Here is a 24,693-nt window from a genome sequence, read left to right on the forward strand (position 1 = left end):
TGTCGCTGGTAAGCGCAAAGGGTCGCAGGCTTCCAAAGCCACCCTGGCTCGATGGATCAAAGAACCAATTCTTGAAGCCTACCGTTCTGCTGGGCTTCCGGTTCCATCAGGGCTGAAGGCCCATTCTACCAGAGCCGTGGGTGCGTCCTGGGCATTGCGACACCAGGCTACGGCTCAACAGGTGTGCCAGGCAGCTACCTGGTCGAGTCTGCACACTTTCACCAAACATTATCAGGTGCATACCTATGCTTCGGCGGACGCCAGCCTAGGTAGAAGAGTCCTGCAGGCGGCAGTTGCCTCCCCGTAGGGGAGGGCTGTCTTCGCAGCTCTAACATAAGGTATTTCTTTACCCACCCAGGGACAGCTTTTGGACGTCCCAATCGTCTGGGTCTCCCAATGGAGCGCCGAAGAAGAAGGGAATTTTGTTACTTACCGTAAATTCCTTTTCTTCTAGCTCCTATTGGGAGACCCAGCACCCGCCCTGTTGTCCTTCGGGATTTTTGGGTTTTTTCGGGTACACATGTTGTTCATGTTGAACGGTTTTTCAGTTCTCCGATGTTACTCGGAGTGAATTTGTTTAACCAAGTTATTGGCTTTCCTCCTTCTTGCTTTTGCACTAAAACTGGTGAGCCAGTGATCCCACTGGGGGTGTATAGCCAGAAGGGGAGGGGCCTTACACTTTTTAGTGTAATGCTTTGTGTGGCCTCCGGAGGCAGTAGCTATACACCCAATCGTCTGGGTCTCCCAATAGGAGCTAGAAGAAAAGGAATTTACGGTAAGTAACAAAATTCCCTTCTTTCCAAAATTCAAATGGTGCTCCTTCCATTCCAAGCCCTCCCATTTATCTAAACAAAGGTTTTTGGCCACATGTGGTGTATCCCTGCGCTCACAAGAAATTAGATAACAACCTGTGGAGTACACGTTTTGTTGTTGCCTCTTGAAAAAGTGAGAAATGTGTCGCTAAATCAACATTTTTGTGAAAAAAATGAAAATTTCAATATGGCAACCTAAGCTTATCAAATTCTGTGAAGTATTCGTGGATTCAAAATGCTCAATATACACCTAGATAAAAGCCTTGAGGTGTCTTGTTTCCAGAATGGGGTCACTTGTTGGGGACCTCCACTGTTTAGGCACCTTTTTTGCTGTTTACGTACCTTAGGGGTCCTCCAAATGCAACATGGTGCCCGCAATCTTTTTCAGCCAAATTTTCTTTCCAAAATTCAAATATTGCTCCTTCCGTTCCAAGCCCTCCCATTTCTCCAAACAAAGGTTCCAGACCACAAGTGAGGTATCACCGTGCTCATAAAAAAGTGGGTAACAAACATTGGGGTCAAATTTTTGGAATTACCTCTTGAAAAAGTGAAAAAAATGATGCTAAAGCAACGTTTTTGAGAAAAAAATGAAAATTTTCAATGTGACAATGTAACGTTATCAAAATCTGTGAAGTACCTGTGGATCCAAAATGCTCACTATACCCCTAGATAGAAGCCTTGCGAGGTCCAGTTTCCAAAATGGTGTCACTTGTGAGGGGTTTCTGCTGTTTAGGTACCTTAGCGGACATGTAAATGCAACATGGTGCCCGCAATCTATTTCAGCCAAATTTGCTTTCCAAAATTCAAATATTGCTCCTTCTGGTCCGAGCCCTCCCATTTGTCCAAACAAAGGTTTCTGACCACATGTGGGGTATCGGTGCGTTCATAAGAAAGTGGGTAACAAGTTTTGGGGTTCATTTTGTTGTGTTATTCTAAAAGTGAATAAATTTGGGGTAGAGCAACATTTTAGGTAAAATTTAATTTTTTGCTTTTTTTTATTCCACTTTGCTTTAGTTCCTGTGAAGCACCTGAAGGGTTAATAAACTTCTTGGATGTGGTTTTGAGTACTTTGATAGGTGCTGTTTTGAGAATGGTGTCACTTTTAGGTATTTTCTGTCATCTAGGCCTATCGAAGTCACTTCAAATGGGATGTGGTCCCTAAAAAAATGTTTTTGTGAATTTTGTTGAAAAAATGGGAAATTGCAGATGAACTTTGACCCCTTCTAACTTCCTAACCCCAAAACATTTTGTTTCAGAAATTGCGCTAATGTAAAGTAGACATGTGGGAAATGTTATTTATTAACTGTTTTGTGTGACATAACTCTCTGGGTTAAGGGCATAACCCTTAAAAGTTGCAACATTTTCAAAAGTTTCATCAAATTTCCGATTTTTTTCACAAATAAAAGCAAAAATTATCGTTCTAAATTTATAACTATCATTAAGTACAATATGTCACGAAAAATCAATGTCAGAATCAGTGGGATCTGTTGAAGCGTTCCAGAGTTATAACCTCATAAAGTGACACTGGTCAGAATTGCAAAAAATGGCCTGGGCATTAAGGACAAAACTGGCTTCGTCCTTAAGGGGTTAATGATGCAATATAATTAAATATAATGTTCTCCATAATAATGTTATATAAAAAAAGGTTGTGCTATTTGTATCTCAAGACCAGTGGGGTAATCGTACCCATCGTCTCTACATATAAGCTGATAATAAATAGATTTGTAGGTTCAATATTTTTTTTTCCATACGTGTATCTTCTTAATTAATTTCCTAAGCCCACAAAAAAAAGATTTCATTAAGATTAAAATCAATTTAATCTCTTGTTCAAATTTTCCATGATAAAAAGGCATCCATCATATGAGCGCTGACAAATCTGAATTGTGTATTTTGGTATCTAAATTTAGAAGGTTTTCAAATCTATGAGGCATTCTTTCCGAGGTCAGAATTATAAATAGCAATACAAGAAATCTGAATAATACCAAAGCACGTTGTCCAAACTGCTTGTAGTCATTTTAACCAATATAGATGTTCCCAATTTTCCTGGGATCGCGGCTGGGAGCTCTATAATAATCTGTAATCAGGATTATGCTAGACTCATTGATACAATCTTTGAATGATAAGACTTTTTAGTTTTTTCCCTTAAAACAAAGCACAGCATGCTGTATCTTTAGTGGGAGCATTAGAATGCATGTGCTGCCATGATGAAACTTTCCCAAAGAAACAGTTCTAGGATCTATCAAGAACTACTTCTATAATAAAAAGGCACCATGACAAGATGGTACCTCAGTCTTACTTCGGCCTTGGCAGTCACTAAATATAAAACATTGAACAGTATTGTAAAAGCTTGAATGTGAATGACTACAATAGACTACAGCAAAATATGGGGTAAAGAGCGCCCCATAGTTAACCTTTAAAGAGTAACATTTGTTTTTCATCAATAATAAATATGGTAATGAGCATCTTTGTAATATATTTTATCAAAGAGATCTGCTTCTTTCTCCTCCTGGCTGATCTTTCATTCTCAAAGTTAAAGGTAAAATTTGATTTCAGTGATTACAGATTTCTTGGATTCTTGAATTCTTCATTGGGGGACACAGGAACCACAGGTTATATGCTGCAACATGGAGACTGACACTAAAACTATATCTTAGAAAAAAAACGTCTTATCCACAACAGCTTACAACTCATGTTATGGACATGATTATATTAAGACACCCAAAATACAGAACAAGATGGTGCAACACCCAATTATTCAGTTTAGGTTAGTGTCACATTGGAGGAAGAAATGAGTTTGATGTGTCTTTACCTTGGATTTGAAGCTATCCTTTGAGGCTGCTAGTTCAGTACCTTAATGAGGAGATTGCTCTTCTTCCTTTAGGCACTTTTTCTCTAATCTCCCTGAGAGGTTCTTACACAGTCTGACATAGTCAGAGTTTTGAAGTCCTACTTGTTTCTAACAGCTGGGTTCAGAGTTTCAGATGTCTTGTTGGTCATCCTGGTATGCTGTTGCAGAGGTTTAGACCACCTCTATGGCTAGTATTGCTCACTGATTTCAGTATAACTATGCAGAATATCAAGCTTAGCTAGTGTATCTTTGCTAGGGTACAACTTACTCATCTCATACGGTACAAGCTCTGACGACATGGACTCTGTCAGTGCCTAGTTCTTAAATTTCAGTCACACAAAAAAAGGTTAAGTGCTTAAAATATAGTCAGACATGAAAATAGTTTGTTTATAGACGGGGGATAAGTCCCTCATTGTTTCTACAAGACTCTTAGGACTCTAGTGTTAAGGTACTGTCACACTAAGCAACATCGCTAGCAACATCGCTAGCAACATTGCTGCTGAGGCACAACTTGCTAGTGATGTTGCTTAGTGTGACATCCAGCAACAACCTGGCCCCTGCCGTGAGGTCGTTGGTTGTTGCTGAATGTCCTGGACCATTTTTTAGTTGTTGCTCTCCCGCTGTGAAGCACACATCGCTGTGTGTGACAGCGACAGAGCAACAACTAAATGTGCAGGCAGCAGGAGTCGGCTTCTGCGGACGCTGGTAACCATGGTAAACATCGGGTAACCAAGAAGACCCTACCTTGGTTACCCGATATTTACCTTCGTTACCAGCGTCCGCCGCTGTCAGTGCCGACTCCCTGCTCTCTGCACACGTAGCCGGAGTACACATCGGGTAATTAACCCGATGTGTACTGTGGCTATGTGTGCAGGGAACAGGAAGCCGGCGCTGGCAGTGTGAGAGCGGCGGACGCTGGTAACGAAGGTAAATATCGGGTAACCAAGGGAAGGGCTTCTTGGTTACCCAATGTTTACTGTGGTTACCAGCGTCTGCAGAAGCCGGCTCCCTGCTGCCTGCACACGTAGCAGAGTACACATCGGGTAATTAACCCGATGTGTACTGTGGCTAGGTGTGCAGGGAGCCAGCGCTAAGCGGTGTGCGCTGGTAACCAAGGTAAATATCGGGTTGGTTACCCAATATTTCCCTTAGTTACCAAGCACAGCATCGCTTCCACGTGTAGCGACGCTCCAGCGATCCCTGCCAGGTCAGGTTGCTGGTGGGATCGCTGGAGCGTCACTTAGTGTGATATCTCACCAGCGACCTCCTAGCAACTTACCAGCGATCCCTATCAGGTTGTATCGTTGTTGGGATCGCTGGTAAGTTGTTTAGTGTGACTGGGCCTTTACAGTTCTTGTTGACTCATGTAATTGCCTTGGCCAGTGAACATCAGACACCCAGACAAATCAATTATTCGAACCTCCCATTGTATTACTATGTGAATTGCTAGATGTGATGTAATTTAGCTCTCTCTCCCTCGTCTCTGGATATTTTGTATACGGCTCAATATCTAGCCAATAAGAGCCCAGTCTTATCCACCAGTCGTGAAGACCCCAATGGTCTGAATGGAGAGCTCAGGGGTATAAGAATGAGGACTGTCCATTGCCCGAGTAGACTCTTGCTACATGCTACCAATCTAGGACCTACGGATCTGATTGACAAGCCATAACCAAACCTGGATTATAATAGTACACTGTGTGCAGAATTATTAGGCAAATGAATATTTTGATCACATGATACTTTTTATAAATGTTGTCCTACTCCAAGCTGTATAGGCTTGAGAGACAACTACCAATTAAGTAAATCAGGTGATGTGTATCTCTGTAATGAAGAGGGGTGTGTTGTAATGACATCAACACCCTATATAAGGTGTGCTTAATTATTAGGCAACTTCCTTTCCTTTGGCAAAATGGGTCAGAAGAGAGATTTCACGGGCTCTGAAAAGTCCAAATTGTGAGATGTCTTGCAGAGAGATGCAGCAGTCTTGAAATTGCCAAACTTTTGAAGCGTGATCACCGAACAATCAAGTGTTTCATGGCAAATAGCCAGCAGGCTTGCAAGAAGCGCATTGGGCAAAAAAGGCGCAAAATAACTGTACCATTTGCCTCCAGTTTGGTCATATTTCAGAGCTGCAACGTTACTGGAGTATCAAAAAGCACAAGGTGTGCCATACTCAGGGGCATTGCTAGGGTAAGGAAGGCTGAAAAACAACCACCTTTGAACAAGAAACATAAGATAAAACGTCAAAACTTGGCCAAGAAATATCTTAAGACTGATTTTTCAAAGGTTTTATGGACTGATGAAGTGAGAGTGACTCTTGATGGGCCAGTTGGATGGGCCAGAGGCTGGATCAGTAAAGAGCAGAGAGCTCCACTCCGACTCAGATTCCAGCAAGGTGGAGGTGGGGTACTGGTATGGGCTGGTATCATCAAAGATGAACTCTTTTTGGGTTGAGGATGGAGTGAAGATCAACTCCCAGACCTACTGCCAGTTTCTGGAAGACAACTTCTTCAAGCAGTGATACAGGAAGAAGTTGGTATCGTTCAAGAAAAACATGATTTTCATGCAGGACAATGCTCCATCACATGCATCCAACTACTCCACAGCGTGGCTGGCCAGTAAAGGTCTAAAAGATGAAAAAATAATGACATGTTCACCTGATCTGAACCCCATAGAGAACCTGTGGTCCCTCATAAAATGTGAGATCTACAGGCAGGGAAACAGTACACCTCTCGGAACAGTGGCTGGGAGGCTGTGGTGGCTGCTGCACGCAATGTTGATCGTAAACAGATCAAGCAACTGACAGAATCTATGGATGGTAGGCTGTTGAGTGTCATCATAAAGAAAGGTGGCTAAATTGGTCACTAATTTTTTTGGGTCTTATTTTTGCATGTCAGAATGTGTTTATTTCTAAATTTTGTGCAGTTATATTGGTTTACCTTAAATAAAAAATAAACAAGTGAGATTGAAATATATTTGTTTTTTATTACGTTGCCTAATAATTCCGCACAGTAATAGTTACCTGCACAAACAGATATCCTCCTAAGATAGCCAAATCTAAAAAAAAAAACACTCCAACTTCCAAAAATATTAAGCTATTAAGCTTTGATATTTGAGTCTTTTGGGTTGATTGAGAACATAGTTGTTGATCAATAATAAAAAAAAATCCGCTAAAATACAACTTGCCTAATAATTCTGCACATGGTGTATATGGACTTCAGCATCGAATGCAAGGATTCGGCTGAGCTATCAAGGACTACCTAAGGAAGGAATCCAGCTTGGGACAAACCAGTCACCTGACTTCAAGCTTTGCGGTCCTCATACAGCTTCCTAAATCTGGCGTTATTCCATTCTCTGTGGGTGCCCGCAAAAAGCGGGGTGCTGCTGGTTTTTAAGTAAGTAGCCCTGGAAGCTCTGATCACAGACATTCTAATCCCTGGTGAGCCAGCGCAAGGGTGAGAAACTGTTGCTTGTTACATTCTGTGGTTTTGCTGGTTATGTGCCATATGTCGTTGATTGTTTGGGAATCCAATAAAGTCTTAATATTGTGATTCCCGCATGCTGTGTTGTCTGAGTAGTGTTCCACCCATTGTTAAGGAGGTCAGGCGTTCAGTTGGGATGAGCCCTGGGCCATGCTGTCTTTCTAAAGGCGGCCGGGTCAGCGGACGAGAGCACCCATGACCCTCGTGTCTCTACACAAGCATCCTGGGTCATACACCTCCAGACGTTTGTTGTTCTAGTCCATAAGACCACTACTTAGTCTTCAGTCCACGTCTTTGCAGAGCTCTTACCTTTGCATCTCTGAATGCAAGCCTTATCAGAAGAGTACTACAAGGGAACTTTGCTTGGATAGTAACCTGAGGGATTGATATTCTTCTTTCTGCACTGCTGGTACAGGCTTTCCAACCCCAAGGACTTCTTTCGGATGTTCTATGGTTCTTGTGTCCCCCAATGAAGCGTCCAAGACATTAAGATTTTTGATACTATAAAATCTGATTCTTGTAGCTTAAATTGAGGAACACCAACATCCCTTGTTGTTTTTATTTTTTTTTGGGGGGGGGGGGGAGTGGGGAATGAGGAGGTTCACATTGTAATCTAATAAATTGTAACAATAGTGTTTAAAATGGTGTTTAAAAAAAAATCTGTTAGACCTCATGACTTTTCTGGAATACTAGATAGCGCTATTCACCATGAAGTAACAATTCTGGAGCATAGTTTTTAAGAAATCCCATGAAAATTGCTGTTTACAGACGCCTCCATCCAATCTCACTGAGCTAGTCAGCGTCTAGATGTGCAAAGCTGGTACCCCAAAAGACTTGTAGCAGTGACTACAGTGAAAGGTGGGCCTGCAGAGTGTTGACTCAGTGGGGATAAATACGAATGCACTTCACAATTTTCAGATTTTTTTAAAATATATTGAAAACCATATATCATCATTTCATTTACACTTCACAAATACTTGCTACTCAGTGTTGGTAACCTTAAAAAAAAAATGTGGTAAAGTTCAAAGGGTATGAATACTTTTTCAAAGAACTGTAAAACTGTTAAATTTTTTACAAAAGAGGAAACATTGCAAAAAAAAATCCATCCATAGAGGATTTACTTCTGTATCAGTACTAACTTAAAGGGGTATTCCCATCTCCAAGATCCTATCTCAATATGTAATAGGTGTAATAATATAGCAAGTACCTCCAATTAGAAATGTAGTATAGTTCTCCTGATTAAATATGTCACTTCATGTGCAGGGTATTACAGGTTAGGTATCCATGGTTACAACCACTCATATAGTGACAGTTTGTTAGTTGCTAGTGGTCGTAATTATGCTGCTGCAATGTCATGCACATGAAGTAAGTGGCATAGCTTATTAGAAGTATGCTACATTTCTAATTGGAGGTATTTACTAAAATAATTATTATTACACCTACTACATACTGGGATAGGATCTTGCAGATGGGAATAGCCTTCCTCCTATAATCCAGTCTTAGCCAATGAGGAGTACAGTGGCCACTTTTAACCATCTCAAATAATTTATCCCTATTATCTGCCTGTAGAATTTTTATTTTCATAGCCAGTGTTGAAATTTGCCATTATTAACCAATGGATTCTAAGGGTACCTTCACACTTAGCGATGCAGCAGCGATCCGACCAGCGATCTGACCTGGTCAGGATCGCTGCTGCATCGCTACATGGTCGCTGGTGAGCTGTCAAACAGGCAGATCTCACCAGCGACCAGTGAACAGCCCCCAGCCAGCAGCGACGTGCAAGCGACGCTGCGCTTGCACGGAGCCGCCGTCTGGAAGCTGCGGAGACTGGTAACTAAGGTAAACATCGGGTATGGTTACCCGATGTTTACATTAGTTACCAGTGTGAGCAGGGAGCAGGGAGCCGCGCACACTGAGCGCTGGCTCCTTGCTCTCCTAGCTGCTGTACACATCGGGTTAATTAACCCGATGTGTACAGCAGCTACATGTGCAGAGAGCCGGAGCCGGCAGCACAGGCAGCGTGAGAGCTGCAGAGGCTGGTAACTAAGGTAAATATCGGGTAACCACCTTGGTTACCCGATGTTTATCTTGGATACAGCTTACCTCAGCTGTCAGACGCCAGCTCCTGCTCCCTGCTCGCTTCATTTGTCGCTCTCTTGCTGTCACACATAGCGATCTGTGTGTCACAGCAGGAGAGCGGCTTTGAAGAAAACGAACCAGGGCTGTGTGTAACGAGCAGCGATCTCGCAGCAGGGGCCAGAACGCTGCTCAGTGTCACACACAGCGAGATCGCTAATGAGGTCACTGCTGCGTCACAAAAAGCGTGACTCAGCAGCGATCTCGGCAGTGAGCTCGCTATGTGTGAAGCACCCCTAATTCTGGTGTGGTGTTCACAGGAATATAAATTATACTATTCTTCCACATGTCATAGTAAACATATCCATCTACTAATCTCTGGCTCACAATTGAATGCCTTATTTATACTAAGGGAATTAACCCCTGCACGACATTTGACTTAAGTTTACGTCATGGTAAGGAAGGGCTTCCCGCAAAATTACATTAAGTTTACATCATGGTGATTATGCGGACACAGGGGCTGTGCCTGTATGATCGCCACCAAGAGCTCAGGGTAACTTATAGACGAACTCCGGCTGTCACAACCATGGACAGTGCCCACGCCTTTCCTGTATGTTTAACTCCCTACATGCTGCGATCAATAGCGATCGCAGCATTTAGGGGGCTGGGAGAAGAAGGGCTGTCTCTCTCCCACCAGATTGGGACCCCCGCAACGTGATAACGGGTCCAAAGCGTATGCCATGGCAACCCGAGGTTAACTAACAACGTCCTTGGAAGCCAGCTATGACAAGCCTGTTAGACCATGCCATGAGCATGGTATCATAAGCTTCTGACAGTGTGATACTGAAAGGTATAATGTATTGCAATGCTTGTGCACGGCAATACAGTATACCAGCAATCAGAATAATAAAAGTTAATGTCCCATATTGGGACTAAGTAAAAAAGTGAAAAAAAATTGCAAGATATTTTAAAGAAATCCGAAAATAGATAACAAAATGAAAAAAAAAATATATATATATAGCAATTGTTAGAAAAATAAGAACTTTCTGATAAATTTTAACCCTTCTAACAAAAAAATGTCAAAAATGGTACTTATGTAAAGTAGAAATGTGGCAAATGTTATTTATTAATAGTTTGAAAACATAAAAATTCAAATTTCGAATATTGCAAAATGTTCACATTTTTGGTAATTTTTTTTACTATTTTCATAGATAATTGCAAATCATATTGACCGAAATTTAGCCCTAACATGAAGTTAAATGTGTCACAAAAAATCCAATCTCAGAATCACTGGGAAATATTGAAGTGTTCCCAAGTTATTACCACATAAAGTGACACTAGTCAGAATTGTTAAATTTGGCCTGGTCAGGAAGGTGAATTCGGGCTGGGGAGTGAAATAGTTAAAGGGATTCTCATGGAATTAAAAAAATAATGATGTAAAGAAATGCATTTATAAATAATTCCTAAATAGCATTAGTTAATATTCACACTCGCTTCTGTAGAGAGGTAATCACTATAGAATTAAAATGGCCACTGCATTTTTACACCGACCGAAACCTGTCCTAAAATATAAGGGTAAATGACTGTGCACATATGGAGCAAAAGCTCCTCCCTCCCCTCCTCTTTTCATGTATATGTAGAAGTGCTCCCAGTGGATATTATAATACTGGGGATACCAGGGGTACTGAGGTAAGAAGAGCCTGCTCACACTGCTGTCCATCCTGTATTTCTGATTTAATACTTGAGATATCAGGAGTCCTAAAGTAAGAGGGGGCTGCTCACACTGCTATCCATCCTGTATTTCTGTTCTAATAGTCGAGATACCATGAGTGTTTAGGTAGGAAGAGGCTGCTCACAATACTGTACATTATGTCTATCTGAGCTAATACGGAGATACCAGGAGTGCTGAGGTAAGAGGGGGATGCTCACACTGCTATCCATCCTGTATTTCTGATCTAATACTGGAGGTTCCATGAGTGTTGAGGTAAGAAATGGCTGATCACACTACTGTACACTGTCTATTTGAGCTAATATGGAAATAGCAGGAGTGCTGAGGTAAAAGGGGGCTGCTCACACTGCTGTCCATTCTGTATTTCTGATCTCAAACTGGAGATAGCAGGAGTGCTAACATAAGAAGAGGATGAACACACTGCTGTCCACCTTATCTTTTTGAATGCTGTAACTTGACAATAGCTTGACAGTATGGGTACCTTCACACTTAGCGATGCAGCAGCGATCCGACCAGCGATCTGACCTGGTCAGGATCGCTGCTGCATCGCTACATGGTCGCTGGTGAGCTGTCAAACAGGCAGATCTCACCAGCGACCAGTGACCAGCCCCCAGCCAGCAGCGACGTGCAAGCGACGTTGCGCTTGCACGGAGCCGCCGTCTGGAAGCTGCGGAGACTGGTAACTAAGGTAAACATCGGGTATGGTTACCCGATGTTTACATTAGTTACCAGTGTGAGCAGGGAGCAGGGAGCCGCGCACACTAAGCGCTGGCTCCTTGCTCTCCTAGCTACAGTACACATCGGGTTAATTAACCCGATGTGTAATGCAGCTACATGTGCAGAGAGCAGGGAGCCGCGCACACTGAGCGCTGGCTCCTTGCTCTCCTAGCTGCTGTACACATCGGGTTAATTAACCCGATGTGTACAGCAGCTACATGTGCAGAGAGCCGGAGCCGGCAGCACAGGCAGCGTGAGAGCTGCTGGTAACTAAGGTAAATATCGGGTAACCACCTTGGTTACCCGATGTTTATCTTGGATACAGCTTACCTCAGCTGTCAGACGCCGGCTCCTGCTCCCTGCTCGCTTCATTTGTCGCTCTCTTGCTGTCACACACAGCGATCTGTGTGTCACAGCAGGAGAGCGGCTTTGAAGAAAACGAACCAGGGCTGTGTGTAACGAGCAGCGATCTCGCAGCAGGGGCCAGATCGCTGCTCAGTGTCACACACAGCGAGATCGCTAATGAGGTCACTGCTGCGTCACAAAAAGCGTGACTCAGCAGCGATCTCGGCAGCGAGCTCGCTGTGTGTGAAGCACCCCTATGGGGTATATGTTATCTCCAACTGCAGGCACTCAGAGGCCTTTGTACTATTAACATTCTAGGACAGATTTCTGCTGGTGTAAAAAATAAAAAAAGGTGGCGATTTTAATTCTTTAGTGATTACCTACTTACATAAAATGACTATGATTTGCTAACTTAAAGATATTTAGGAATTTATTTACAAAAACTTTTCCTTTTGTTCTTTTTTTTTTCTGGAGAACCCCTTTCAAGTGTAACCTTGTATTGTAATATAATATGAGGAAGTAGAAGTTGGAATCCCCAGTTTTGCTTTCAGTCATTGGTTAATACTATATTTATGTTGGTTCTACCATGTATTTGCCAACACAGAGTAAGATTATATCTATCTGTAGGGTCTGATTAAGCAAGTGGCTTTTTCTGCAAACAGGTTTTCTAATGTGTAAAGAGGGGAGCAGACAATTTCAAGGATTTTGTTTTTTTGCCTAATAGAAATTCATAAATGTAGACCAGAGACGTGTGTCAGGTCATGCTCATTTAGGAAGCAGCTAAGTCTGTGTTATTTCTAATAATGTGAATTCTCCATCTGAGCGATTTTCAATTAATAGAAATCGAAATCATGTTGCCTCTTGAGGCGTGGAATTAAAAAACAGAGATTGTGTTAAATGTTTATATTGACGGTAGATTTCCTGTGAAGTTACTTTATTCTTCACATATCAGGTAATTAGCTTCAGTGTACCTTGAAAACACTCTGTGTTAGTTTGCATGACGGGAGATTTGCTATTTTCAGCTCGGGAGGATATTACATGACATTGGAAATGCCCATGATGTGGATTTGACCACCATGTATGGTAAAAGAGCTTTGCAGTCCTGATTACTACCGCATTCATTACTAACAATGATGATACAGAAGGATAAAGCCATTATCCGTTCATTTATTCATTTCTAAGCTGTATGATCTGCTCAGTAGAAAGAGCATGCAACTGATTTAAGTGAACAGCCTGTGAGATAATGGTTAGAAAGCTAAAATGGATATTTATATGCTCATGCCAACTTCGCCCGGTTTTATAAAGTTGGCAGACTGTTCTACAGGACGTTATTTCTCGATAACTATTCAAAGTGTTTTCATTACAGTAATAAAATGGAATTAAGAAAAAAATCAATTAAACTACTTCTCTTATATTTAAAAGTAGTTTTCATAAATATTCCTGCCCAAGGTTCTTCTATAAAAGGATCTGTAAAGTTTCCTGACATGTACTTTTTAGTGAATACTTGCATGCCGTTTCTGATAACCATTTTGGAGCACATTTATTTTTAGTCCTTTACTTTGTGCTGTTACCTATTACTATTGCTATTACTGATGGAAATATATTAACAAATTTATTAACAAATTGGCAACTGCTGTTGTTTAAATGCTGCTTCGACCGATCATTCGGCTGGGAGCCATTTCTGCCGTCTCTTCCATACACAGGTGCACGATCTGGGCCAAGCACTCCTGTGTTCTATATGAGAACGCCACCAGTCATCTGTGGTGGTGTGGTGGCTTATCTACGGGAGAACAGAGTGACCTTCAGTCTGAATTTGGACATTGCATCTTCCTGTACAATCAGTTAGCCAGCACCAAAGCCATCTGTATCGGTGGGTATAGACAACATTGGTCTAATGTATGTGGAGGCCTTTAGTGTTATCATTCTCTAAAGGCCCCTTTACACACTGAGACTTTCAAGTGATCCCACCAGCGATCTCAACCTGGCCGGGATCGCTGGAAAGTCGCTGGTGAGCTGTCAAACAGGCAGATCTGGCCAACGACGGACGACGCAGCGATACAGACCTGTAGAACGACCTAGCTGTTCGTTGGGGACGTGTCACACAGCAGCTATTTGACGACTCACACCTATGTTAGGGGCGTGGTGTTTTGCGCTGATGTCACCTAGGTGTCCTTTTTACATGCCCCGATTGGTGATCGCTAGTGCGTTCTTATTAGCGACCCCGAGCTTGGAAAGATTGGCAAAAGTCGCGCTTGTATATCCTTTGTTCCTGAGCGTCTGTTGCTTAGCGGATCTTTGTAGAGTTCTCTGTGCGGTGACTCCACACTGGTTTATCTATACAGCTTCAATCAAATGATGCTTACCGTATAGGCTTTATAGTATTGCAGACTGGAGAACTCTCTAATGATCCACAAACCAGCACGCAGAGGAACAAGGTAGCTTTGAAACAAAGGACGGAAGCGCTAAAGTTGCCTTCTTTTCAGTGAAAGCCGCCCAATCAGAACGCAACAGCGACCACCAATCGGAGGTAAGGGGGTGGGAAAGGGAACGCTATAGCACGCCTAAAGGCTGAGTTCTAAGTCGCTAACGATATTGCGGGGAACAAAGGACTGAAAAATGATCCTGAAAGATTTGTAGCGATCAGCGACCTCACAGCGGTGACCAGGTCGCTGATGCGTGTCACACACTGCAATGTCGCTGGGGAGGTCGCTATTACGTTACAAAACCAGTGACGTTACAGCGATATCGTTAGCGATGTTGCATTGTGTAAAGGGCCTTTAACAATGTGATGTGGCCCTATTCACTTCACAAAGAACATCACAATGCAATGAGTGATGAGAAAAAATGAGTAATACAAGTACTTAGTGTAAAACCAGTTTGGAGGGCTACCAGAGCCTACTCGTTACTTACCTCTGGTAACCAGAAGACCTCACTGCCCATTGTTACCCATGATGGAAAGTAGTGCTTAGCCTTAAAGGTGTATTCCCATCTCCAACATCCTATCCTAATATGTAGTAGGTGTAATAATAATATTAGCAAATACCTCCAAATAGAAATATAGTATAGTTCTTCTAATGTCTCCTACCTCATGTGCAAGACATTGCAGCTTAGGTATCTGTGGTTACAACCATGAGCAACTAACTGTCACCATATGAGTGGATGTAACCATGGATACCTAAGCTGCAGTGTCCTGCACATGAGGAAAGAGACATGGCTATATCATGAGATCTATACTACATTTCTAATTGGAGGCATTTTGTATTGTTGTTATTATTATTAGATCTTGAAGATGGTAATAACTCTTTAAGTGAAGCATCTGTTTGTCACACTATTTTTTGGACACTTGGAACTACAGAAAAATAGTTTATTGCTATTGGCAACTTCTAGTGACTAGTCCTAATTAGTGATGGACGTACCCGAACTGTTAGGCTGGGGCCACATGTGGATTACTGCAATCCCCCCGCATGATACTCTGCTCACGCTGGCAGTACAGCAGAGCCGAGTGTCATGCGAGTGTCCCTGCGACTGAGGTCCGATCGTGTGAGCGGACCTCAGCTTCGGGGTGCGGACCAGCACTGAGGAGGGGAGGGAGGGATTTATCTCCCTCTCTCCTCCGTAGGCGGCTATTGCTATTCTCGCCCTGCATTTGCAGTACACCGGTGTACCGCGAGTGCAGTGCGATTTTTCTCTTGCCCCATAGACTTGAATGGCTGCGAGAGAAAACAGGATCGCATTACAGCATGCTGCGACTGTTTCTCGGTCCGATTAGGGCTGAGAAAATAATCGCTTATGGGAGCTGCAACATAGTGTAATATTGGTCCGAGTGGAATGCGATTTTTTTTTTTTTTTTTATCGCACTCCACTCGCACCGATTTTCATGCTGTGTGGCTTAGGCCTAAAGTTTGGGGTCAGTACCGAACACATCGGGATCGTGTGCACAAACACTAACATGAGTTTTTCTGGGAAGCTCGTGTTACAGTTCGGGTCCAGTTAGGGTCTGGGGGCTGTAAAAAAAAAAGCACATTAGTAAAAAACATAATGATTATACTTACTGCTCCAGCAACGTGTCCTGCAGACTCTGTCTTCCGGCCACTTCTGCTTCCGGGTCCGATCATTAACTTCCGGTGGTATTCACTGCACTGCTCATCAATCGTCAGTTTTTGGCTTTTTTCGGCCGTGTTTGCGGTGACGTCAGGGTTCACCCGAGTCCATAAGCCATGGATTCGATTGAACTTTGACTGTCACTGTGCGAATCTCGAATCAGTATCACCCGGCACGACGCACACTCTCCTTACAGGAGCGAGTTGGCTGCATGTATTTCCATGCAGCCTAGGTGCTCTTGTCAGGAGAGTGTGCACCGTGCTGGGTGATACCGATGCAAGGCTCGCAGGAGTCATACGCAAGCCTCAGCTGAGCACTCGGGTGAAGTCTCTGACAGCTCTCAGCTGAGTCTGTTTGAGCAGACCTGTATTTGTCTTCTCACACAGATGTAGCAGAGCTGAATGGGCTTGCCCTCCTTTGGACTACGTCAGAGGGTTTTTTTGGGGTAATAATGATAGAGTTCTAAATGTCTTCTGTTTTATTCCTAATAAAATATTTTTTTCTCTGTGTTGTTGTTTTATTTTAGTGTTAAAATAACAGACAATCACAGACACTGTCACAGAGTGGGTGTCTGTGATTGGATGCTGGAGTAACCTGAAACTAGCCCATACATTCCAGCATCTAGAATGTGTGGGCAGATTCCAGGTACTCCAACAGCGTGACAGTGTCTGAGATTGGCTGTTGGGTCCCTCACACATAGTACATAATACAGGGAAGCCCATTAATTTTTTTTTGTTTTTTAACTATTTAAAAAAATAATTAAAAATGCGTGGGCTCCCACCATATTTTGTTTGCTAGTCAGATAAATCCAGGCAGCTGGGGGCTGGGATTCTCCACAGCCTGCAACCGCCCCTGGAAAATGTGCATTGTTTCTTAGCGCCATTTCCAGGCGCTTTACCTAGCTCGTCCAGCCCCCCTAATGGCGGTGGCACAATGGGTAATAAAGGAGTTAATACCAGCTTTGCATTCTCAGCTGGTACTAAGCCTGAAATTCATGGTGTCACGCCAAATTAGACATGGCCACCATGAATTTCTAGTAAACAGTAAAAAGAAAAACACAACACATAGAAATTTCTTTTTTTATTAGAAATAAAGCAAAAAACACATTTAGAGACTCCATCTTTATTTTAAAGTAATCCTTTGTCCGATGTAGTTCACAGGTAGAGCAATGTCAGCTCTGCTTTATCGCTCTGTACAGACAAACGTCTATACAGAGCGAGAAACAGGCTGACACTGAGGGTGTGATTCCACTTGCGTATGACTTCTGAGAGTCTCGCATCGATATCACCCGACACGGCGCACACTCTCCTAACAGGAGCACCTCAGCTGCATGGAACTACATGCAGCTGAGCCGCTCCTGTAAGGAGTGTGCGCTGTGCCGGGTGATACCGATGCGAGACTCGTACAGTGACAGTCAAAGTTCAATCGAGTCCATGACTCATGGGCTCGGGTGAACCCTGACGTCCCCGTGAACACGGACAAAAAACAGCTGAAGACTGCCAAGTGACGAGCAGTGAATACCCCTGGAAGTTAATGATCGGAAGCAACAGCAGCTGGGAGACAGAGTCTGCAGGACGCGTCGTGGGAGTGGTGAGTATAATGACAATGTTTATTATTAATTATATTCTTTATTTTACAGACCCTTCCCCCCACACACACACCATTCCATAACTGTAAAGTCCAAGTTCGGTGTTTGGACGCGAAGTTCGCGATATCTGCGAACTTGAACTTTACATAAAGTTCGGGCGAGTCTCCCGAACACGAACATCGGGGAGTTTTCCCATCACTAGTCCTAATTACTTGTCTTAATACTAAATGCATATTACATTGCTAGTAGGGTAATATATAAATAATTATATTTTATAACATCATTAGTCTATATTATTTTGAAAACTTCATTCTTTTATGAAAGGGTGGAATAAAATCTAGAGGCTGTAATCCGCTGTGGTCATTTCACTGGGATTGAGCAGTGGACTAATGTGAACCGCTGCTGAAGACGAGAAAATGACAGAAGGTTTCCATGACAACTTCCTACACAGAAGTTTGCCCACATGAAGACTGCAGATAAAATTTGGCTCCGTGTCACCAATTTACTGTAAATCTGTATCCTGTATTTTTCATTGTGACTTGCAGTATCTTAGTTCTTAAGTTTTTTTTATTGACCTTGTGCCTGTAATATCTGCTTCATCTATAAATTGTGCCAACCCTTTATATGTCTACTGAAAAGCTGGCAGCAGAAATGATTTGGAGAGCTTTCCTTATGTACTTGTAAGCTTATCGTGCTCCATTTATTTAGTACAGGGAACTATTCTTACCCTAAAAATCTCAGCATCACTTAGCCACCACTAGGGGCTCTTATATAGCTGTACGAGCTCCAGGGGCCTTGAAGAGGAACTGTATACAAACCCGCCCCCTAGTGGCTGCCAGATACATGAAATGTTTGAAGTAAGTGCCTTGGTAACAGAGCCGGGGAGTTTTCTGTTCTACAGAAATGTGGAGCTGCATCCTTATAAAGTGTGTGTGTGTGTGTGTGTGTGTGTATATGTATGTATACATATATATTATAGTAATAAAGATTTCACATTACTAATGCTGCTTGCTTCTTGGATAAAAACTTAAAATCAGTTTACAAATACCAAAGAATAAAATGCTGGCACTACCGCCACACCCAATAGGATCACACAAAAGATATCCAGATTATAATAGCCATGTCTTGCGGCGCTCAGCTAAATACTTGTAAACGATAACCAAAATGTACAGGGGAGCTAGCGAAGCGGCACTCACCACCAGTAAAATGCACTTTATTTTGGTGACAGGACATGCATGATATGAGCAACAGATGTTTTGTGCGAATACATGAATAAGTGAAGAAACAGCTGTTGGTCATATCAGGGATGTCTCTCTCTGCAATCTTGACCAAAATGTGACCAAAATAAAGTGCATTTTACTGAAATTGACGGTGGTGAGTGCCGCTTTGCTTGCTCTCATGTGAATTTGAAATCAGATGTTATATACAAACGACATGGCTAAAACTCTGGTGTGAGCGTGAGCCGAGTGCCAATCACTGTGATATGATTCTCTCACATGCAGGAATAGGAGCACAGGTGAGGAGAAGAAGGAGACTTTAATCTCTCCATCTTCTCAATTGTCTGTGCCGGCATCTATCGGATGTCTTCCGTGCAGTGCGATGTTTTGCACACACCCATTGACTTGAATTGGTGCACACCGTCCAACATATGCTGTCAATTGCAGCTTGCAACAAATTTATTCTCGTATCGAATCGGCATGATAAAAAAAAACCGCCAGTCAGCACTGCTCCATAGTATAACATTGGAGCAAGTGCTATCCGATAAAACATGCTACACGCCTGCATGTGCGAGCCCTTACAGTATCAGCAAACGCTGAGATTTCAGAAATCTTACGCACACTTGTTTTCGTTTTTTCCTTACTGAATTTGAAAACTGCAGGGTTTGTGTTTTTTTTTGTTTTTTTGTTTTTTAATTTGCGGCATGTAAATTATTTTCATGGTTTTTGCAGCATTTTTCACTAATAGAAATCAATGAGAAAATGCATAATGCACAGCAAACAGGTTTTGCAGCGTTTTATTATGCATTTTGGTTAATAAAACTTACTCTATACATCAGGTAGGCAATCACACAAGTAATCCACAGCAAAACCTGCATTTTGAACATGGCATTTTTACTGTCAACAGACCAGGCTTGCAAAAAAAAATCACTGCAAAAATGCTGCTTGAGAATACAATCATAATGAAATTGTTAGTTTTTGTAGGAGATTCTATTTTTTTTCACTGAAGCTCAGTCATTTCCTGTTTATCTTTTAGGGATCACTATTCAAAGAATATCCAAGAGCAAGAAAATTTGGGAAAGGTAATATATAAATTGTACTTTTCTATAACAGAGGTGAATAGACTGCACTCTGGGAGCCAATGCAGCCTGTAATTCCATTCTCTTTGGCTTCAACCACATGGTCGCAAATATGTTTACCTATGTCTGGTCTCTGCTAGCATGTATTTTGTATGTCAAAGAGAAAAGTGTGTAATAGGCAGAGGCAGGGACAGGTATTCACTAATGGTGTATTGTATTCTTATCCCTGAGATCACCTTCTGTGTGGCACTCCAGTTAAAGGGACTTGTTCAGTAGGTTTTTTGCTTTTCAATCTGAGAGCAGCATGATATGAGGGCAGAGAGCCTGATTACAGCAATGTTTGACTTATTAGGCTGTGTGATCTGGTTTCAATACGATCTGTGTTTTATCGGCAGGAGATTATCACTACAGGATTACATGTCTCGTGCAGGCAAGTCATGCTACACTGTGTAACCCACCCCCACCACTGATTAGCAGTTTGCTGACAATTCACAGTGTACAGCTAAAGCCTCCGTCACACATAACGATATCACTAGCGAGATCGCTAAAACGTCACAGGTTTTGTGACGTATCATCGACCTCGCCAGCGATATCGCTGTGTGTGACAAGCAGCAGCGAGCGGGCCCCTGCTACGAGGTTGCTGATCGTGACAAAATGATCAGGACCATTTATTGCTTGTTGGTCTCCCGCTGTGCAGCACTCATCGGCGTATTTGGCGGCGGGAGACCAACGAGCGCCGGTTCTGAGTGTGCAGGGAGCCGTCGTTACACTGGTCGTTGGTGGCTGATCGCTGGTCATTGTGGAGATCTGCGTGATTGACAGCTCAACAGCAACAATGTAGCGACTTTCAGAGATCCCTGCCAGGTCGGATCTCTGATACGTCACTATGTGTAAAGGGACCCTAAGTGAAGTGAAGCACAGTGACGCTACAGAAAGGGATATGGATGGGTTATACACAGTTCAGAAGTCTCAGCTCTCAAAATTCAAGTAAATGTCTACACCTCATCGTCTTTTAGCCTGGCCAGGGGCACAAGACAGGGCTACCCTCTCTCATTATTATTTGCAATGGCAATCGAAAAATTGGCGGTTATGCTTCGCACTAGTGTAAAAGGGTTTGGGATCGGAGGTCTGGAGCAAAAGATATCCCTCTATCCCATTTATTATTACCTTAGTGAGGTTGGGACAGCAGTGGGACCAGCAAATAGTATTATTAAGGAATTTGGAAAGCTCTCTGGGCTCCTAATAAACTGTGAGAAATCGGCTCTGCTTCCCGTAGATCCACTTCCACCTATTTTCTCTACTCTGGCTTTGCCAATTCCTACGGTGGATAAATTTAAATACCTTGGGGTAGTGCTTTTTGCTTGACCACGGGATTATTATATTCAAAACTTAGAACCTGTGCTGCTTCAGTTTAGGAGTAAGATGGATGCTTTGTGCCGACTCCCGCTGTCCCTTACTGGTCGAACCAACCTACTAAAAATGGTGTTTATGCCTAAACTTCTGTATCTTCTCCACAACTCCCCAATATAGATCCATTGGAAGTTCTTTCGTAAAATCAACACTTTGTTTCGGGAACTCCTGTGGAAAAAAAGCAACAGGCCAGAATTTGTCTTGAGACTCTGCAGAGAGGGAAGGAGGAGGGGGGCCTGACAGTCCCCAACCTGTGGATTTACTATATTTCGGCACAGAAGCAACATTTTAGGGGCTGGGAAAAGGATCAGTCATATGATGTTGGGGGTAAACTGGTGAAGAGCCATACTAAATGGAGACACCCAGTGGCCTTTTTGGAAGTGGGATACTCTCCCAAAAACAGACGATCATACCCAACATTGGCACTGATATACAGGGTGTTGGATAGAGGGAAGGAGTTGCTGGGAATATCAGGATTGACAGAGTAATGGCCCTTATGGCATAATCACGGACTAGAAGAGCTGCAGTAACTCCCGGGCTGGGGAATGTGGGTAGGGAGGGGTGTGCATTTGGTTTCTCAAATACTACAGAATAATACACTAAGGCCCTGTGCGCACTTGCCGTTTTTTGCCGCGGATTTCCTGCGGTTTTGCTGAATGTTTCGCTGCATGTTATGTTCATAACATCTCTGCAGTGATTCACCAGCAAAACCTATGGGAAAAAAAAATGCTGTGCACACTATGCGGATTTTGACAGCTGCATGTTTTGCTGCGGGATTCCCGCAGCAAAAACAATTGCATGTCACTTCTTTTCCGCACGTCGCTGCGGGATTTCACTCCATTGACTGCCATGTAATCGTGAAATCCCGCAGGGAATAACGCAGGCAGCAAATTCTGTGCGGTTAATTGCGTTTTCCTGTGTTATTCCCTCCGGTATTTCGCGGTTTACCTGCGGTAATGTTCATCGCTGCCCTGCAGTTTGCAGGGAAGTGATGTCATTATGACACGGAGAGGAAGCGGAGCAGAGAGTAAACACACACATCACAGACAGAACACACACACATCACACACACACACAGACAAAGAATACACTTAGAAATCAAACGGACATAGAAAAAAAAAACACGTGGGCTCCGCCGTATTTTTACCGTCCAGCCGAGGTAAGCACACAGCGGCGGCCATGTATTCTCAGGCTGGGGAGGGCGAGGGCCAGGGTTAATGCCCCCCCCCTCCCGCAGCCGAGAATATCAGCCCGCAGCTGCCCCGGGACTGTCGCATCCATTATGCGGCAGTACCGGAGTGTCCCCAGCTCTTCCTGTTGCCGTGATGCGGTGACAATCAGGGTAATATAAGGAGTTAATGGCGGCGGATCGCCGCCACTACGTCCAGGCTTGATCATGGCAGCGTCTATGAGACAGCTGACATGATCAACCCGTAAGTAAAGTGAAAAAACACACACACCGAAAAATCCTTTATTTTAAATAAAACACAAAAAAGCCCCTGGTTCACCCCTTTATTAACCCCCCCCCGAAACACACAGCTCCGGCATAATCCACGTCCTCCGATGCTTGCATCCAGCCACAACGAGACAGACTGCAGAGGTAATCACAGGTCATTTCTCACGGCCGGTAATGTGAACACACAGTACCGCTCGGGAGAAATGCAGCGTGTACTCACAGGGACTCTATTTATCTATCCCTCTATAATTCTATCTATCCCTCTATCTATTCTATCTATTCTTCTATTTGTCTTCTATTCTTCTATCTGTCTATTTATCTGTCTGCTATCTATCTCAGAAGGAAATTACTTTTCTTTTTTTTTTTTAAATGTGCTTTATTGCATTGAATGCATTAAAGCATATGTACCAACCCGCATGCGGCAATACCGCGAACAATACTGCGGTAAAACTGCAGCAAACCGCGGCAAACCGCCTGCGGTTTTCGGGTGCGGTTTGCCGCGTTTTTTTACCGCGGGTGCGGTAATCTTTCAAACCCTGCGGAATTTTCTTAAGAAAATTCCGTTTTCCAGTGCGCACAGGGCCTAAAAGTTTTGATCAGCTTCAGGCTGAATTTGGGATACCGCACAGTTCCTTCTATCAGTACTTACAACTCCGGCACGCCTACGAGACACAGACCCGCCATGTGAATATTCGTATACAGCGGAATCACCCTCGCTGACCTCTGACCGCTCCTATGGTATTTTTTCTAGGCTATATACAGCGATGCTATCTGGCTATCTTAACAAATTCCATCTGCAAATTAGAGAGAAGTGGGAGAGGGATTTAGGGGTACTTCACACACAGCGAGATCGCTACTGAGATCGCTGCTGAGTCACGTTTTTTGTGACCTCATTAGCGATCTCGCTGTGTGTGACACTGAGCAGCGATCTGGCCCCTGCTGTGAGATCGCTGCTCGTTACACACAGTGCTGGTTCGTTTTTTTATTGTTGCTCTCCCGCTGATAAGCGCACATCGCTGTGTGTGACAGCGAGAGAGCAACAATCCTGAATGTGAAGGGAGCAGGAGCCGGCGTCTGACAGCCTGCGGTAAGCTGTAACCAAGGTAAACATCGGGTAACCAAGGTGGTTACCCGATATTTACCTTCGTTACCAGCCTATGCAGCTCTCACGCTGCCAGTGCTGGCTCCTGCTCCCTGCACACGCTAAGCTAAGTGGTGTGCGCTGGTAACTAAGGTAAACATCGGGTAACCATACCCAATGTTTAACTTAGTTACCAGTGTCCGCAGCTTCCAGACGCCGGCTCCGTGCAAGCGCAGCATCGCTTGCACGTCGCTGCTGGCTGGGGGCTGGTCGCTGGTGAGATCTGCCTGTTTGACAGCTCACCAGCGACCATGTAGCGATGCAGCAGCGATCCTGACCAGGTCAGATCGCTGGTCGGATCGTTGCTGCATCGCTAAAGTGTGAAGGTACCCTTAGGCCCTATGATGGCGGAACAATGGGTTGACGTCCTGTCTCAGACTCCAAGCTTAGCTGTTTCTGAAAATGAAGGACTGTCGCAGCTATTGTTGCTGCATAGACTGTACAGGACACCCAGTCTATTACATAAGATGGGGATCCAGACAGATGACTTTTGCCCTAGGTGTGATCGGGAGAATGCTAATATGATGTGGTTCTGTGGGAATATTGAAGTATATTGGAAGGCAGTATTTGCTTTGATTGAGCAAGTTTTCAGCAGACGACTACAACCAAGACCAGCTACATGCATCCTAGGTCTCCTGGAAGAGGGGGAGGATTTGAGCAAGCCATTGTTACATGACTTCTGTATCAGGCCA

General features: G+C 43.4%; 1 protein-coding gene across 2 annotated transcripts in view; it reads left to right on the forward strand.

The window, feature by feature from the left end:
* IFT81 (intraflagellar transport 81) overlaps positions 1–24,693 on the forward strand; it is a 264,881-nt gene that overhangs the window by 226,564 nt on the left and 13,624 nt on the right. Inside the window, exon 18 of one of the 2 annotated variants that reach the window (XM_075341832.1) lies at positions 19,952–19,997. The exons of the other annotated variant lie outside the window; for it this stretch is intronic. Within the exon in view, the coding sequence (XP_075197947.1) occupies positions 19,952–19,997 (46 nt within the window). The remainder of the gene's footprint in view (positions 1–19,951; positions 19,998–24,693) is intronic. 2 annotated transcript variants of the gene reach the window in all.

This window comes from Anomaloglossus baeobatrachus, chromosome 1, assembly GCF_048569485.1.
Source record: "Anomaloglossus baeobatrachus isolate aAnoBae1 chromosome 1, aAnoBae1.hap1, whole genome shotgun sequence".
Classification (NCBI taxonomy): domain Eukaryota; kingdom Metazoa; phylum Chordata; class Amphibia; order Anura; family Aromobatidae; genus Anomaloglossus; species Anomaloglossus baeobatrachus.